General features: G+C 52.3%; 1 protein-coding gene across 1 annotated transcript; it reads left to right on the top strand.

The window, feature by feature from the left end:
• Positions 1-9475: 9475 nt before the first annotated feature.
• LOC140681819 (serine/threonine-protein kinase PAK 3-like) lies at positions 9476-16663 on the top strand. Its single transcript, XM_072922309.1, has 10 exons — positions 9476-9537; positions 9664-9712; positions 10191-10303; positions 10819-10936; positions 11586-11685; positions 12113-12309; positions 12911-13048; positions 15738-15809; positions 16135-16257; positions 16544-16663. Exons 1-10 carry the CDS (start codon positions 9476-9478, stop codon positions 16661-16663), a joined length of 1092 nt encoding a protein of 363 aa, XP_072778410.1.
• The last annotated feature ends 288 nt before the right edge of the window (positions 16664-16951 follow it).

Genomic DNA, 16951 nt, shown 5'->3' with positions numbered 1-16951 from the left:
CCAGCCTTGGCCCTGTCTCACTGAGCCAACAGCCTCAAAGTTCCTGTCCTCTCTCCACATGGTTTCATTTGTTTTGGCAATTGATTTTTTCCCACGGGACTCCAGTGCTGACAAAGCGCTGTAGATTGTATTTCCCTTGGCCTGTTGCATTGGTGTGGATACCAAGCAGCCTTTAGACTACATAGAGTTCAAGCCCTGTAGGGCATTGTGAATGACTATTCCTCCTGTCTTCCTCTGAGAGAGACACAGGAGCAAGAATCCATCAGGTCATGTAAGTGCACACCTTCATCTCCAGGCTGTTGTTTCCTCCTTTCAGCTACCTGGTGGATGAGGAACTCTGGCTGGTGATGGAATACATGGACGGAGGTTCTTTACACGATGTCATTAGGGAGACTCATATGGCAGAAGGAGAGATAGCAGCTGTCTCTCGGGAGGTAAGGGATGGCGCTTGTTTCTTCCCATGGCTTGGTCGGGACCGCCCTTCCAAATGGGTGATAAGGAGAGGAGAGATTTCCCCTTCCAAGCTTCCTTTTTGCCTTTCTCTTACACCTGGCAGTAGCAAGAGCAGATGAAGTGCCTGCCAATGTGCCTGCCCTTCTTCTAGTGTGTTTGTGTTTGCCTCTCTAAAGCCTTGCCTGGAGCCTGTGTGTGCTGCATTCCTTCCCCACAAGAGCAAAGTGGCTGGTGGCACCATGTTGAGCAAGTGGCAAAGACAAAGAGATCCTCACAGGACTCTCACAGAGCTCAGCCTCAAAGGAGAGCCTTGCACCCCAAGTGGTGTTTGCAAAAGCAGACACTGTTGTCTGGCTGCAGAGAGTACAGGCACTGCAGCAGTGCACCTTGAGTCTGTGTTTGCAGGGCACTGGCCAGAGCAACAATTGCCCTTTCCCTTTCAAAAGCAAACAACCACGCCCTTAGAAAAGCTCTGCTGTCCTCGTGTTGGAGCAGCCAGCTCTGCTGCCTTTGCCAGCAGCCTGGCCTGCCGTGGCTCACCAACCCCCAGGAAGTCAGTCTTGCAGGTGTGCCACTGCCCTGCTTGTGGCACGAAATCCACTCAGGCTCGTGTTCCTTTTTCCTCTCTCAGTGCCTGCAAGGCCTGGATTTCCTTCACTCCAAGCAAGTGATCCACCGAGACATCAAAAGCCACAACATTCTCCTGGGCTTGGACGGCTCTGTCAAGTTGGGTGGGTGTTGCTGGCCAGGCTCAGCCGTGGCGGGCTGCGGTGTGGGGCTGCCTTTGGGTGCTGCCGCTTCCCTGGTGCCTGTGGCAGTGCAGGCTGCCCTGCTGCGAGCGCAGAGCACAGCCACAAGGTGCAGGGAGCTGTAGCTGGGCAGAAGGGGTCAGGAGCGCCTTTGGCTTGTGTGTGTCCCTTCCCCAGCAAGGCAGCAGCAGTCTAATAGCTTCAGGGGACTAAAAGCCACTGCCTGAAGTCCGGGGCTTTTGCAAAGTGGCCAATTGCGTATTTCCTCAGCTGCAGGCTCGAGGAATAGCAGCATGCCCCTGGTACAGCTGGATTCCACACTGCCTTCTTAGACATTGATTCAGTGGGGAATTCTTTTCTTTGCTTTCCTTTTTCAAGCTGGCTTGATGTGAGTGTTTTTTCTCCTCAGCTGATTTTGGCCTTGCTGCTCAGCTCACCGCTGAGCAGAGCAAACGGAGATCAGCTGTTGGGACTACTCACTGGATGGCGCCAGAAATTTTCACAGGGAAGCCCTACGGCCCCAAAGTGGACATCTGGTCCTTTGGCATTGTGGGGATCGAGATGGTGGAAGGAGCACCTCCTTACCTGATGAACACCTCCCGCACGGTACGCTGCAACTACCCTCAGATGCTCCTGTCACTCTGACTAAATCTACTCCCATTCTGCTGCCTGGGAAGCTTGCTAACACCTGACAATGATTGGTGCCAGGCTGCATAGTCTCTTATGCTTCTTGCCCAGATTATCCCCTTGGCATTTCATCATGAATAGCACAAGAAAATCACTATGCCTTTTCCTTGGTGGAAGCTTTGCCTAAGAGAGCAGTGAGCAGCTTTACCTAAAGGAGCAGTGAGCTGCATTTTATGGGAGGAATCCTTGGAAATAGTACAGTTAGATTAAAGTCTGTCTTCCACCTCACCTGTAGAGCTGGTGTCAGTGCTGAGAGAAGCAAAGTGTGCTGCTGCTGATGGAGTTGCTCCTAATTCCATCAGCCAATGAAATCAGGGGTCAAGGCAAGAGCCTTTGCATGTTGGACTGGCTACGGCTGCCTCTGGCTTTGGGTTCTTTTAGTAGGGGTAGGAAAGGTATCTCCCTCCCTCTGGCAGAGAGTAAAGAGCCACTGGGGAGTGGAGCTTGTCCAGTGGGGTCTGTGTGAGCAGTTTGGGGTGTGAAGGAGACAGGTGGAGCGTGGCATTTCCTACTTCTCCAGGTTCAGCAGCTGATAAGCACCAGGGGCACCCCGAAGCTGCAGAAGCCCAGGCAACAGTCGGCTTGGCTGCGAGACTTTCTCTGCTGCTGCCTGGAGACAGACGAGGACAGGCGCTGGTCTGCCCAGGAACTTCAGCAGGTAAAAGGCAAAGCGGCTGCCGGGTGCGCCGGCCGCCCGCTGCCAGGGGCTCCTCGTCTGCTCAAGTCCAAGGCGGCAGATGGGCCCTGCTGCTGAGAATCTCCAGTCTGGGGGCTTTTCAAAGGAAAACAGAGGAGAACCCTGGCCTGGTATGGGTTGGAAGGAGCCTTTCCAGGTCGCCTAGACCAAATCTCATTCAGCTGAAGCCATCTGGGTTAATGGATTTGTGGGATTGGGAGCCTTGTTTGGCTCATGTAGCATGGTCCTGGATGTGGAGACAGAGGTGCACAGAATGCCCTCCTTTGTGTATCTTTCTGCTTGCCAGAGAAAGCCAGTTTCAGCCTGTGAGGTCAGTAGAAATTAATTTCTTCTTTTTCTCTTTGGGCAGCATCCTTTTGTAACCTCAGCCAAGCCGACCTCCAGCCTGACGCCTCTGATCATGGCGACGCAGCAGTTTATGGCCGACAGGAGATACTAGCCCTGCAAGAGGCCATTGGTGTTTTTTGTAGTTTCTAGTTGATAGCTCGTAGTTTCTAGTTTGTTTAGACTGATAGTGTAAATAAATACGGTAATACATAAAACCTTCACTGTGCTGGAAGCCTCCCTTTGTTCTCATGCTGTGCATAAGCTCTAAATTTGCTTCTGAATGGTCAGGTGTTTCTTAAATGTGGGAAAAGCCATCTTTGGGGTTTGTGGCATGGTCTGGAAGTGGGCAAAGGTCTTCTGACCTTGGTGCCTCCAGGCCACAACCTCTAGTGGAGAGACAGGCTGGCAGCAGTGACTAGAGGAGCAGAGTGGGGCAAAATGGAGCAGAGCAGTGGTGGCAGTGCAGGGCATGCTGCTGTGGCTGTGGTTGTGTTGCAGCTCTTGGGAAAGGTTGGGAGTGTCTGTGCTGCTGTGGGCAGAGGGGGAGGGAGCCGGGCTTCTCCACAGGCTCGGGCACAGGTGAGCGTCCCGTGGGAAGGCAAGTTCTGCCACGGGAACTAAGGCCAACATGTGGGAGTGAAGACTTGTGCAGTTTGGAGCTGCGTGAGCCACTGTGGAGGCCTGTGGGCCTGCTGGAGGACTTCTTGGGGCAATGTCCTTTAGATTTTAACCTTTCCCTTATCTTGTCCCCTAGACTTTAAACTCTCCCATGGACTCTGGTTTTTTGTTTCAATGTACGTTTGATACATTATTAGTATATAATATATAGATATAGTATAGCTATCTATATATATAGATACATAGTCATCATATAGTGATGATTCAAAATCATTTACTGTGCGATGTTTTGTGGCAATTGACAGTATATTTGATGATCATTTAAATTTAAATTTTAGTTGCACAATATTTAACAGACTTCCTTTTCCAGTTTTCGTATTCATCCACCACGTCCCTGTACCCACTATCCTTGAGAAGGACAGGACTGGAGATGGAACCTGCTCAAGAGCACAGGCCAGCCACCAGCCATCTGCCATCTGCCCTCCTTTTCCGTGCCCTTGCCAGGAGGGCACTGGCCATGCCTCCCCAGATTCTACCCTAACCCACTTTGTGACAGGCCTCAACCCTGCTCCTGCTTTCCTGTTGTATTAGCAGTACCCGATTGTGGAGTTGTGTTTTTATACTTTATTGTATTTTCATTGTATTTCGATTTTAAAATGGTTTATCCCCTTGTACCCCTCTGTGCCCCTTTGGTTTATCCCTAGTTTTCCCATCCCTCCTCAAGTGTCCATCACCCTGTAAGTACAGAGACATTCCCCTGTCTCCTCCCAGATGCCTTGTCCGTCACTCGGTGTGCCTTCCCTTACATCTTGAAGCTTCCATCCAGAGCGTCAGGTGGTTGGGTGAGGGCCTGGGGCCCCTTCCCCTTTCCTCCCTCATTGGATACCCTCATTGTCAGTTTGTACAAGAGTCACTCCTTACTGTTTTCTCATTGGCAAGTCAGTTCTCCTCCTTCTCTCTATTTAATTGGTGGTTTGCACCTCTCTGGTGCTCTTGTCAGCAGGTTGTGATCAGGTGCAGTTGGGCTCTTTGCCGCCTCCATAAAGCTTTGGAGTTCTACCCCTGACAAGAAACTCTTTCTTATTCGCCAGTGGGATCAGCTACGCCTTGGGAGCAATGGAGGCACTCCCAAAAGCCCATCCAGGTCCAGCAGGGAGTGCTTCTTGCTGCCCTACTCGCCCCTTGGAGAGCTAGCTGGGGCTGAGTGGACTGGAGATCAGTGGTTGGGAGCGAGGACGCGGCAGATGGTGGCAGCGGCGATGGTGATGGGTGTCTCTCCCTGCAGAGCTCTGTTTGGCACTGCCGCTACCATCAGTCTGCCACGCTGGGTGTGCACGTGGGAATCGGATCTGCCGCTCCACTGCCTCTTCCTACCACCCTGCTGGGCTCCACTGGGCTTGGCTGGACTCCCTTTTGGCTTGGCTGAACTCACTTGGTATCAGTGTCACCACTCTGGACTGCACTGTTCTGCTGGAGCGGAAAAACAGTCCCACGTGCCACCCTGGCCCTGATGGTTTCAGTTGTGTGTCAGAGCTGTCACTTCCGTGCCACTCATCTCAACCCCGTGGCCTAAAAACTACTGTGGAAGGACAGAACTGGCAGGGAAATGGTGGTGGTGCTTTGGTCCCAAGGCCTCTCTGCTAGAGGGAGCCAGAAAGAAGGATCCCCCTTGCATTTGTGGTCATGGCATTTCCCTGCTGAAATCACACCCACGGCTGTGATGTAAAATGAATAAACAGTGCTGAAAGATCCATGACCTGGTCTCTGTAGCTAGGAGAAACCTCTAAATGTAATTGAAGTAGTGCTTCTCCTTGTTTTCTGCTTTCCTGAACTGAGCAAGGTCCAACTGGAAGAAGCCTTCTGGTTTTTGCTCAGAAGCATTAGTGGCCAAAGAGCACTGATGTGGTTCCTCACATCCCGCTCCCTTCTCAGTGCTCAATTTCTCCGGGTGGGCTGTAGGGGATTAGTGTGTTCTTGGAGTTACTCTTAGATGCCTTGAGCAGTAGCTTATGGACTAGGAGGGCTTTTTGTCTTGCTTTGTAGCAGAGGAGAGCTTTGCAGGCTTTTTTTGGCCTGAGCTGTAGGGAAGATCTGGTTCTCTGCACTCTGTGAGTTCACAAACCAGCCCAGGGTGGCTGCTATTGTGATGTCAGGGGCCGCATCCCAGCGTTGCCAAGGCAAAGTTGCTGTGCCCAGGCCCGGCAGGGCTCAGTGAGCAGAGCAGCTCAGTGGCACGCTGACTGCAGGCGGAACCTGCTGATCGCCGAGGTCTCTGCCAGCAGGACTCGCAGGATTTTTGGTTTTTCCCCGCAGGCGTTGTCTGGTGCAGACTTGGGCAGCGCTGCTCAGGCCATGGAGAGAGTGTGTGCTGCAGTTTGCACGGCTTTCTCCGTGGCCTATTCTGGGTACTTTTTCACCCAGCTGGCACGTAAGTGGACGGTTTTGTGCAGTGTGGCATATGGACACCAAAATGCCACCAAGAGGCCTTGAGTTGGGTAAAGCTGCTGTCAGCAGCTGCAGCTAAGAAGGGGGTGTCTCTAGCCAGAGGGGCCTGGGCAGCATTTGTAATGTAGCCTGCAGGGGCTCCGCTCCTCCCGTGGCATAGCCTGTGCCCATGGGGTCTGGAATCTCCTCAGTTTGCTGGCTCAAGCCAGACAACTTCCAAGATAGGAGGACTGGGAGAGCTTGGCAGAAGTCCTTGGAAAAGCTGTGCACTGCTCTCCAGCACTGAGGGAAAGTCCCTCAGTTCAAGTCTTCTTGTCTGCATTCCCTCATCCCAGCATGTGCCTGTGGAACTTGACACTTCCTGAGTGCTAAAAGAGCCATTCCTTCTCGGATGAAATCACAGGATCAGCTTGGAAAAGGCCTCTGAGATGGACATTTCAGAGCAGTTCTTGTATGCTCCTGAACCCAGGAGCTGTTCCTGCGCTGTGTCCCCACGGAACTGCCACCATGGCTAAAGGGGACTTGGGTGAAGCTTTTTTGGGGAAGGGTTTTCAGTAAGCTCATGGCAATTGCTGCATGCAATCCCTTCAGAAAACTGAAATCCAGGGAAGAGAGGAGCTGTAGCTCCTGCTGGTTGCGGTGGGGCAGAAGCTGGAATGCCTGTTGCAGAACCACTGGGACTTTCTCAGTCTCGAGTTTCTATGGGTTGAGAGGCCAAAGAGGACAAAGGGTAGACACGAGGCAGTAGTTAGTGCTGTTGCCTTGCTGTGTGACACAAGGGTTGCTGCTGGAGTGATGGAGTGAAAGCAGAATGCTCTGTCTTTGGTTGCTGACTATTTGGTGGGCTTGCCCAGCACAGGCAGTTTCCTTACAGAATCTGCTTCTTTTTCCCTTTTGTCTTGCAGGTCACATCACCCGTGCCTGGAGAGAATCCGCTCCTTGGGTGAGTGGGAAAGGAGCCTTTGGTGTGGGTAGCATTTGACAATTGTGGAGCAAGCTGTGAGCTTGGCCTGGTGCAGTCCAGTGCCAGCCTGGTTGGATGAATGAAAGAACAGTCCAGGCCCTTTGCAGCAGCAGCAGCAGCAGCAGCAGCAGCAGCAGCACCAGCTGGAGGAGTAGTTGGATCCCAGGCTGTTTTCTCCAGTTCCTTTTCAGAGCTTTTAAGCAGCTGAAAGTGGGGTTGTTTGGTTCTTGAAGCCATGATGGAATTTCTCCTGTACAAGACAGTGCAGTCCCATCTAACTGGCCCATTTGACTTGAGTTTGAACAATTAGAATGCCATTTCTCTGCAGATGATTTCTCCTTAGTGTATCTGGCTCTAGAGCTGAATAGAGAGGTTCCCTGTCCCTGACACTGCTGTCTATCTGCAGAGCCCAAAACAGACCTCTGAGCCTCCTCTGGATGCATGTCTTCCTGAAGGAGAGACCAAAGGGGAGGAAGATTCCCACCAAAGTGCACCTGCTGCCACTGCAGGGCCTGAGCATCCAGCATCAGTAAGTGGCAGCTCTGGCTAGTCCTGTGGCTGGAGCAAAGCAGAGCTGCAAGTTTCTAAGCAGACAGCACCTGCCCTGCCTGGCTGAAGATGCTGAGGACTGGAATCTTTCCAGCTCTCCCAGAGCACTTCCCCCAGCCTGTGAGGCCTGGAGAAGGGGTGTGGAACTTGGACATTTAGGCATCACTTCCCTACTGTTCTGAAGGGTCTGGGAATTTGTCTCAGCAAGAGACAAGGGGTAGCAATAGGATGTCTTTGGATGCTCCTGGGGTACAAGTGAGGCCCTCTGTGCCCAGGGGCTGTGCAGGCTCCTTGTCCCCAGTGAAGAGAGCAGTGCAAAGGTGCAGTTCACAGCCTTGCAGGATATGAGGAGACACTGTCCCCAGAAGGGACCTGGCCCTCCCCAAAGAACAGCCAAAGTCAGCAGCTAAAGGAACAGCTGAGATGCAGCGGGGCTTGTAGCTGAAGAGACGTAAGGCTCTGAATGACAGGTTCTTTCCTGACCCTGCTGCTGCTGTCTGTGCACAGAGCACAAGGGCAGCGCCAGCACCTGCTCCGGCTGCCTCTGCACCCGAGGAAGAGGCTGAAGAGGAGGAAGGTGCCAATGAACCTGCGCCTGCTGTCAGCCCACGGCCTGAGCAGCCAGCATCAGTAAGTGCCTGTTTGGGTTAGCAGTGTCTTTGGTGACATTCTGTCCCTCATGTAAAAGCAGGCTTTGTGTTCGGGGCCTTGAGCTGGAGAAGTGGGCTGCAAAAGCTGAGAGGTGAAGAGCCCTGGATTGGCCAGCAGCATCTTCCTCAGGGCTTGCATTTGAAATGAGATTGGAGGGACATCTCTGCCCGGCACATTTGTGACCCAAATTAATTTCTTGTCCCAGAGCTCCAGCTCCTCTGTCGTGGCACCTGCACAAGCTGCAGCTGAAGAAGCCTCCAGTGCCCAAGCTGGAAACTCAAGCAGGAGCAGCTCGTGCACCTGGAGCACGACTAGTTCCTCTGGCAGCATGGAGCTGCTGGGAGAGAAGACAGAGGACAAGTGCCTGGCCATGCTGAGTACGTCCTTTGTGACCCTTGTGTGCCGCAGCAGTGCCTGGTGTGTGTGTGCGTGTGTCAGCAAGAGCTGTCCCAGCTCCTGTTCCTCCTCAGCTGAGTGCCAGCTCCTGAGGCCTCCCCACAGGAGCTGTTGCTGTGCTCTGAAGTGGGGAGGGATCTCTGGGCTGCCGCTCCTGCCTCGGAGGGCAGCTGGGCCTGGTTTGGCCTTGCCTGAGCTTCCCTCTAGGCAAAAGGCAGAGCAGAGATTGTTTCTGGCTGAGCAGGAGGCTGTGACCGAGCAAATGAGGAGGCCTCCAGGAGCTCCTATGGGGCCCAGCTCCTGTGGGGCACGGCCAAGGTCATCTTCAGAGCTCAGCCTGTCCTAAAAGCTGAGGGACCTCATTCCCAAGGCCCATCACAGTAGGGTAGAACATCAGCTGCTACTCTTGAGCGGCAGAAGGGCATTGTTTAGGCAAAGTCCTGCTTCAAGCTGGAGTTCCTAGCTTTGCTGGAGGCACTATGCAATATTCTTCCTGTTCTGGAAAGGGCAGCTGTTGATAAAAATGGATTCCAGAACCCAACATGCCTTGCATGTTTGCAAGGATTAAATCTTTTGTTGAATGTCCCAGAGTGTTCATTGCCCGAACAGAAAGGTTGTGTTTGTCCTGCTGCTCTTAATGTCTGAAGGCAACAATCACTTCTCTTGCTTACACTTTTCTGATCCCTGTCTCCTCTGACTGTTTCTTGATGTGCTTAGATTTTAGTTTAGACTTCTAGTTTTGGACAGGCCATCTGTGCTGCAGGGCTGCTTGTCCTGCTGCTGTTGTTTTTTAGGTGGTGGCGGTGTGGTGGTGGTGTTGTTTCCTGAGGGAGTGAGTTGAAAGGGCGCAGTGTCCCAGAGAGTGGGGCTGCCTTTCTGATCTGCTGCAGGGTGGGATCTCTTTTGAAGGGAGTATCTTTCCTTGGGATTTTTACAGAGATGCTGGTGAGCGAGGGAGATCCTGAGGCAAAATACACAGAACTGGAAACAATTGGCAGAGGGTGAGTGCAGCCACAGTTCTTTCAATTTACTGTTTGTCCCTGGACTTTTTTCCTCTTGTACTGTGGATTCCTGCACTTGCAGGGACTAAAGGACTTCTTCTTTCTCTGCGGCTGTTTTGTTTCTAGGGGTTTTGGCACGGTGTGCATGGCAGTGGAGACTGCCACAGGAGAAGAGGTAAGCGTCAAGCAGCGCCACAGCTTCTGCAGAACTGTTTTAGGACAGCATTTGATCTGCCATGTCTGGAAGAGTTTGCTTTGTTGCTGTGAAAGGGAGAATGCCAGTGGAATGATCAAGCCCCCTAGAGGTTGTCCAGCAGTTTTGCTCCATTTTTCTGGCAGAAATTGACTTTCTGCTTGCAAGAGGTGTGTGAATGAAAATGGGGATGATCAAGTAAAGCCATGGGGGAAGTCTGTGGGAACGGTGAGTGTTGTTAGAGCTTTGAGGTGGACAGCATAGACCATGTTTCTGCCAGGTTTCCAAGGCAAAGGCTATCTGGCTCTTTGTCCTGGGAGGTGCCCAAGCAAGCGGTCTGATGTCCAGCCACAAGGCAGCTTGGCCCAGCCCAGCTCTGTCACTCCATCAGCACTGTCTCTGTGGTCCGCTGGTGGTTCTGTGGCACCAACTTTGGTTCATGTTTTCCATGTTGTTTTAGGTGGCCATAAAGAAAATTAGTCTCCTGGAAGAGAGCAACAGCGAGGTGTGCCTGAATGAAATCCAGATCATGCGTGGCAATAAGAATGCCAATCTTGTGACCTTTGTAGACAGGTGAGTGGTTCTGCTGTTCTGCCATGAAAGGTCATTCACATCCTGCAAGCCAGAAGTTCAACCACTCCTTTGGTGGCTGGCAGAGGATGGAGCTGTTAATTCCTATTTCTGGGCTGATCTACAGCGTCCTGGGAGGAGATTGCATTGGGGCTGCATTCATCTTTGCTGGCATACCTAGTTGGAAGTGTGCTTTCAAAGACCAGCCTTGGCCCTGTCTCACTGAGCCAACAGCCTCAAAGTTCCTGTCCTCTCTCCACATGGTTTCATTTGTTTTGGCAATTGATTTTTTCCCACGGGTCTCCAGTGCTGACAAAGCGCTGTAGATTGTATTTCCCTTGGCCTGTTACATTGGTGTGGATACCAAGCAGCCTTTAGACTGCGCAGAGTTCAAGCCCTGTAGAGCATTGTGAATGATTATTCCTCCTGTCTTCCTCTGAGAGAGACACAGGAGCAAGAGTCCATCAGGTCATGTAAGTGCACACCTTCATCTCCAGGCTGTTGTTTCCTCCTTTCAGCTACCTGGTGGATGAGGAACTCTGGCTGGTGATGGAATACATGGACGGAGGTTCTTTACACGATGTCATTAGGGAGACTCATATGGCAGAAGGAGAGATAGCAGCTGTCTCTCGGGAGGTAAGGGATGGCGCTTGTGCTTCCCATGGCTTGGTTGGGACGGCTCTTCCAAATGGGTGATAAGGAGAGGAGAGATTTCCCCTTCCAAGCTTCCTTTCTGCCTTTCTCTTACGCCGGGCAGTAGCAAGAGCAGATGAAGTGCCTGCCAATGTGCCTGCCCTTCTTCTAGTGTGTTTGTGTTTGCCTCTCTAAAGCCTTGCCTGGAGCCTGTGTGTGCTGCATTCCTTCCCCACAAGAGCAAAGTGGCTGGTGGCACCATGTTGAGCAAGTGGCAAAGACAAAGAGATCCTCACAGGACTCTCACAGAGCTCAGCCTCAAAGGAGAGCCTTGCACCCCAAGTGGTGTTTGCAAAAGCAGACACTGTTGTCTGGCTGCAGAGAGTACAGGCACTGCAGCAGTGCACCTTGAGTCTGTGTTTGCAGGGCACTGGCCAGAGCAACAATTGCCCTTTCCCTTTCAAAAGCAAACAGCCACGCCCTTAGAAAAGCTCTGCTGTCCTCGTGTTGGAGCAGCCAGCTCTGCTGCCTTTGCCAGCAGCCTGGCCTGCCGTGGCTCACCAACCCCCAGGAAGTCAGTCTTGCAGGTGTGCCACTGCCCTGCTTGTGGGACGCAATCCACTCAGGCTCGTGTTTCTTTTTCCTCTCTCAGTGCCTGCAAGGCCTGGATTTCCTTCACTGCAAGCAAGTGATCCACCGAGACATCAAAAGCCACAACATTCTCCTGGGCTTGGACGGCTCTGTCAAGTTGGGTGGGTGTTGCTGGCCAGGCTCAGCCGTGGTGGGCTGCGGTGTGGGGCTGCCTTTGGGTGCTGCCGCTTCCCTGGTGCCTGTGGCAGTGCAGGCTGCCCTGCTGCGAGCGCAGAGCACAGCCACAAGGTGCAGGGAGCTGTAGCTGGGCAGAAGGGGTCAGGAGTGCCTTTGGCTTGTGTGTGTCCCTTCCCCAGCAAGGCAGCAGCAGTCTAATAGCTTCAGGGGACTAAAAGCCACTGCCTGAAGTCGGGGGCTTTTGCAAAGTGGCCAATTGCGTATTTCCTCAGCTGCAGGCTCGAGGAATAGCAGCATGCCCCTGGTACAGCTGGATTCCACGCTGCCTTCTTAGACATTGATTCAGTGGGGAATTCTTTTCTTTGCTTTCCTTTTTCAAGCTGGCTTGATGTGAGTGTTTTTTCTCCTCAGCTGATTTTGGCCTTGCTGCTCAGCTCACCGCTGAGCAGAGCAAACGGAGTTCAGCTGTTGGGACTACTCACTGGATGGCGCCAGAAATTTTCACAGGGAAGCCCTACGGCCCCAAAGTGGACATCTGGTCCTTTGGCATTGTGGGGATCGAGATGGTGGAAGGAGCACCTCCTTACCTGATGAACACCTCCCGCACGGTACGCTGCAACTACCCTCAGATGCTCCTGTCACTCTGACTAAATCTACTCCCATTCTGCTGCCTGGGAAGCTTGCTAACACCTGACAATGATAGGTGCCAGGCTGCATAGTCTCTTATGCTTCTTGCCCAGATTATCCCCTTGGCATTTCATCATGAATAGCACAAGAAAATCACTATGCCTTTTCCTTGGTGGAAGCTTTGCCTAAGAGAGCAGTGAGCAGCTTTACCTAAAGGAGCAGTGAGCTGCAATTTATGGGAGGAATCCTTGGAAATAGTAAAGTTAGATTAAAGTCTGTCTTCCACCTCACCTGTAGAGCTGGTGTCAGTGCTGAGAGAAGCAAAGTGTGCTGCTGCTGATGGAGTTGCTCCTAATTCCATCAGCCAATGAAATCAGGGGTCAAGGCAAGAGCCTTTGCATGTTGGACTGGCTACGGCTGCCTCTGGCTTTGGGTTCTTTTAGTAGGGGTAGGAAAGGTATCTCCCTCCCTCTGCCAGGGAGTAAAGAGCCACTGGGGAGTGGAGCTTGTCCAGTGGGGTCTGTGTGAGCAGTTTGGCGTGTGAAGGAGACAGGTGGAGCGTGGCATTTCCTTCTTCTCCAGGTTCAGCAGCTGATAAGCACCAGGGGCACCCCGAAGCTGCAGAAGCCCAGGCAACAGTCGGCTTGGCTGCGAGACTTTCTCTGCTGCTGCCTGGAGACAGACGAGGACAGGCGCTGGTCTGCCCAGGAACTTCTGCAGGTAAAAGGCAAAGCGGCTGCCGGGTGCGCCGGCCGCCCGCTGCCAGGGGCTCCTCGTCTGCTCAAGTCCAAGGCGGCAGATGGGCCCTGCTGCTGAGAATCTCCAGTCTGGGGGCTTTTCAAAGGAAAACAGAGGAGAACCCTGGCCTGGTATGGGTTGGAAGGAGCCTTTCCAGGTCGCCTAGACCAAATCTCATTCAGCTGAAGCCATCTGGGTTAATGGATTTGTGGGATTGGGAGCCATGTTTGGCTCATGTAGCATGGTCCTGGATGTGGAGACAGAGGTGCACAGAATGCCCTCCTTTGTGTATCTTTCTGCTTGCCAGAGAAAGCCAGTTTCAGCCTGTGAGGTCAGTAGAAATTAATTTCTTCTTTTTCTCTTTGGGCAGCATCCTTTTGTAACCTCAGCCAAGCCGACCTCCAGCCTGACGCCTCTGATCATGGCGACGCAGCAGTTTATGGCCGACAGGAGATACTAGCCCTGCAAGAGGCCATTGGTGTTTTTTGTAGTTTCTAGTTGATAGCTCGTAGTTTCTAGTTTGTTTAGACTGATAGTGTAAATAAATACGGTAATACATAAAACCTTCACTGTGCTGGAAGCCTCCCTTTGTTCTCATGCTGTGCATAAGCTCTAAATTTGCTTCTGAATGGTCAGGTGTTTCTTAAATGTGGGAAAAGCCATCTTTGGGGTTTGTGGCATGGTCTGGAAGTGGGCAAAGGTCTTCTGACCTTGGTGCCTCCAGGCCACAACCTCTAGTGGAGAGACAGGCTGGCAGCAGTGACTAGAGGAGCAGAGTGGGGCAAAATGGAGCAGAGCAGTGGTGGCAGTGCAGGGCATGCTGCTGTGGCTGTGGTTGTGTTGCAGCTCTTGGGAAAGGTTGGGAGTGTCTGTGCTGCTGTGGGCAGAGGGGGAGGGAGCCGGGCTTCTCCACAGGCTCGGGCACAGGTGAGCGTCCCGTGGGAAGGCAAGTTCTGCCACGGGAACTAAGGCCAACATGTGGGAGTGAAGACTTGTGCAGTTTGGAGCTGCGTGAGCCACTGTGGAGGCCTGTGGGCCTGCTGGAGGACTTCTTGGGGCAATGTCCTTTAGATTTTAACCTTTCCCTTATCTTGTCCCCTAGACTTTAAACTCTCCCATGGACTCCGGTTTTTTGTTTCAATGTACGTTTGATACATTATTAGTATATAATATATAGATATAGATATAATATATAGATATGGTATAGATATCTATATATATAGATATATAGTCATCATATAGTGATGATTCAAAATCATTTACTGTGCGATGTTTTGTGGCAATTGACAGTATATTTGATGATCATTTAAATTTAAATTTTAGTTGCACAATATTTAACAGACTTCCTTTCCCAGTTTTCGTATTCATCCGCCACGTCCCTGTACCCACTATCCTTGAGAAGGACAGGACTGGAGATGGAACCTGCTCAAGAGCACAGGCCAGCCACCAGCCATCTGCCATCTGCCCTTCTTTTCTGTGCCCTTGCCATGAGGGCACTGGCCATGCCTCCCCAGATTCTACCCTAACCCACTTTGTGACAGGCCTCAACCCTGCTCCTGCTTTCCTGTTGTATTAGCAGTCCCCGATTGTGGAGTTGTGTTTTTATACTTTATTGTATTTTCATTGTATTTCGATTTTAAAATGGTTTATCCCCTTGTACCCCTTCTGTGCCCCTTTGGTTTATCCCTAGTTTTCCCATCCCTCCTCAAGTGTCCATCACCCTCTAAGTACAGAGACATTCCCCTGTCTCCTCCCAGATGCCTTGTCCGTCACTCGGTGTGCCTTCCCTTACATCTTGAAGCTTCCATCCAGAGCGTCAGGTGGTTGGGTGAGGGCCTGGGGCCCCTTCCCCTTTCCTCCCTCGTTGGATACCCTCATTGTCAGTTTGTACAAGAGCCACTCCTTACTGTTTTCTCATTGGCAAGTCAGTTCTCCTCCTTCTCTGTATTTAATTTGTGCTTTGCACCTCTCTGGTGCTTTTGTCAGCAGGTTGTGTTCAGGTGCAGTTGGGCTCTTCACAGTCTCAATAAAGCCTGTGAAGACCCAGAGGACAGTGCTGGGACAGTAGATGCAGCCACAGGTTCAGCATGGCCATAAGCCAAGTTCCCCAGGAGGTTGGGTGGTTACCACCAAAGCATGGCAGTGAAGGGGCAGCATTTTCCCCACAGACTGGTGCCATGCAGCAGACTGCTGCTGACCTTGCTGCCAGCTGCAGTCCCAGCAACTGGGTTCCTTGCTTTCTGTCCTTCCCCAGCGGACAGAGGTCTTCCCTTGGAGCCTGAAGCAGTTGCAACAGGCCTCCTGGTGCTGGTACTTCAGCTGGTGGCCTGTCTTGTGACTGGGTCATCGAGGTGCTGCTGTCGTCCTCATCCTGCAGTCCATCTGCAGCTTTTCCTTGACCAAAGGGCAGGGCAATCTGAGGACAGAGCCTCTGAGAACAGGCAGAAATCCTGAAGGGGGGGGCCCAGGAAACAGGCAGCCATCAGAGCAGGGAAGGAAGGTGACCTCTCCTTTCCTTAGCCGTGCTGGAGCTCCTCCCAGGTGCTGGAGGGCACAAAGCCACTAGTGTGCCCTCTTCAGGTGCGGGGGTTGTTGGAGGGATGAAGCTTCTGTTTTTCCTTTGGGGAGCATTGGTGGGACTTCATCTGGACGTGTCTCTTCCACTCATCAGGAAAGCAAGCTGGAAGAACAGAGTTTGAAGGCACAGGAGAAGCTGGAGCAATGGATCAACTTGGTGGCAGAGGTACAGAGGGGAGAGGAGAAAAGGCTGCTTGAGATGAAGCAGTAAATTGCCATCATGCAACCTGGATGGGCAAAGAAGCAGAGACACTCAAGAGGCACAGAGTGTGAAAAGAGAGTTTGTGTGTTGGTTTGGACTCCTCTGGGCCCCTTATGGGCACAGCTTCTCTGGACACTGTCTGTCTCTCTGGGATTGTCTCTTAGCTGGCCCTTGGTAAATACAGGAATGAGAAGAAACTGCTTTTGGAAGGCATGAGCGCATCAGTCTTGGTTGCCACACAAGTGGTGTGTGGGACGTTTAAAGCCGTCTTCTCTTTGTTTCTGTGCAGCTCCAGAGCCAGAAGGCTGCTCTAGATGATAAGGTGCGCCAGCTGCTGGGAGATCTAAATGAAAGGCAGCAGCAGCTAGAGCAGCTGAGGCAGGAGCTGAATAAGGAGCAGCAGAATGGACAGGTGAGCCTGACTAGCCAGGTAGAAGAGCTTGGAAGGGCAGTGATGGGGACATGAACTGGAGACGTGAGGAAAGGGGAGGCAAGGACCATTGCAGGCACTGGAAGCACAGAGCCTGGCAGGCTGCAGCGCTGAGCACCAGGAAGAAGAGCTAGGATGGCAGGGTTAGAGCTGGGTAGAGAAGCAGAAGGAAGGGGCTGAACACAAATGCTTTTGAGAGTGCAAAAGAGGAAACCTGAACGAGATTGCGGATGCCAGTAAGATTCCTCTTATCTTCCTGAATATCAAGGACAAGCTGCAGGCAGAGTTGCGGGAAGCTCAGAGGAAGATGGAGGCAATGGAGAAGAGGCACAAAGAAGAAGTGCAAAGGATGCACAAGATCCTGCTGCAGTACAGGCTGGCTGGATGAAAGCAGGTGAATGAAGGAGGAGGAAGCAGTGCAGTCATGCAACAAGTGGTCTCTGCCCTTGTTGCCTTTCCCCTGCAGAGCAGCAGGTGGATGGGACCAATGTCTCTGACTGCCATGCTCTGTGCTCTCCGTGGCAGCTGCTCAGAAGGACACTTAGTGGGTTGCTGAATCTCAGCTGCTGCCCTGGGCAGCAGGGCTAGTGCTTTGGCCGGTGAGCCAGCAATCCTGGGAATATATTTCTGCTGGCCTCTTAGTGCTGGCTTTGTTTTTGGAGGGGTCTGTTCAGGT

The sequence above is a fragment of the Taeniopygia guttata genome, chromosome Z (assembly GCF_048771995.1).
Source record: "Taeniopygia guttata chromosome Z, bTaeGut7.mat, whole genome shotgun sequence".
Classification (NCBI taxonomy): Eukaryota; Metazoa; Chordata; class Aves; order Passeriformes; family Estrildidae; genus Taeniopygia; species Taeniopygia guttata.
The sequence above is the reverse complement of the archived record's forward strand: the minus strand, read 5'-3'. Positions and strand labels throughout refer to the sequence as shown.

Coding starts and splice junctions, on each gene's coding strand:
- LOC140681819 (XM_072922309.1), top strand. CDS start 9,476: ATGCTGGTGAGCGAGGGAGATCCTGAGGCAAAATACACAGAACTGGAA. Junction 9,713..10,190: donor AGACTGCCACAGGAGAAGAG/GTAAGCGTCAAG, acceptor ATGTTGTTTTAG/GTGGCCATAAAGAAAATTAG. Junction 16,258..16,543: donor AGGAGCAGCAGAATGGACAG/GTGAGCCTGACT, acceptor CTGAATATCAAG/GACAAGCTGCAGGCAGAGTT.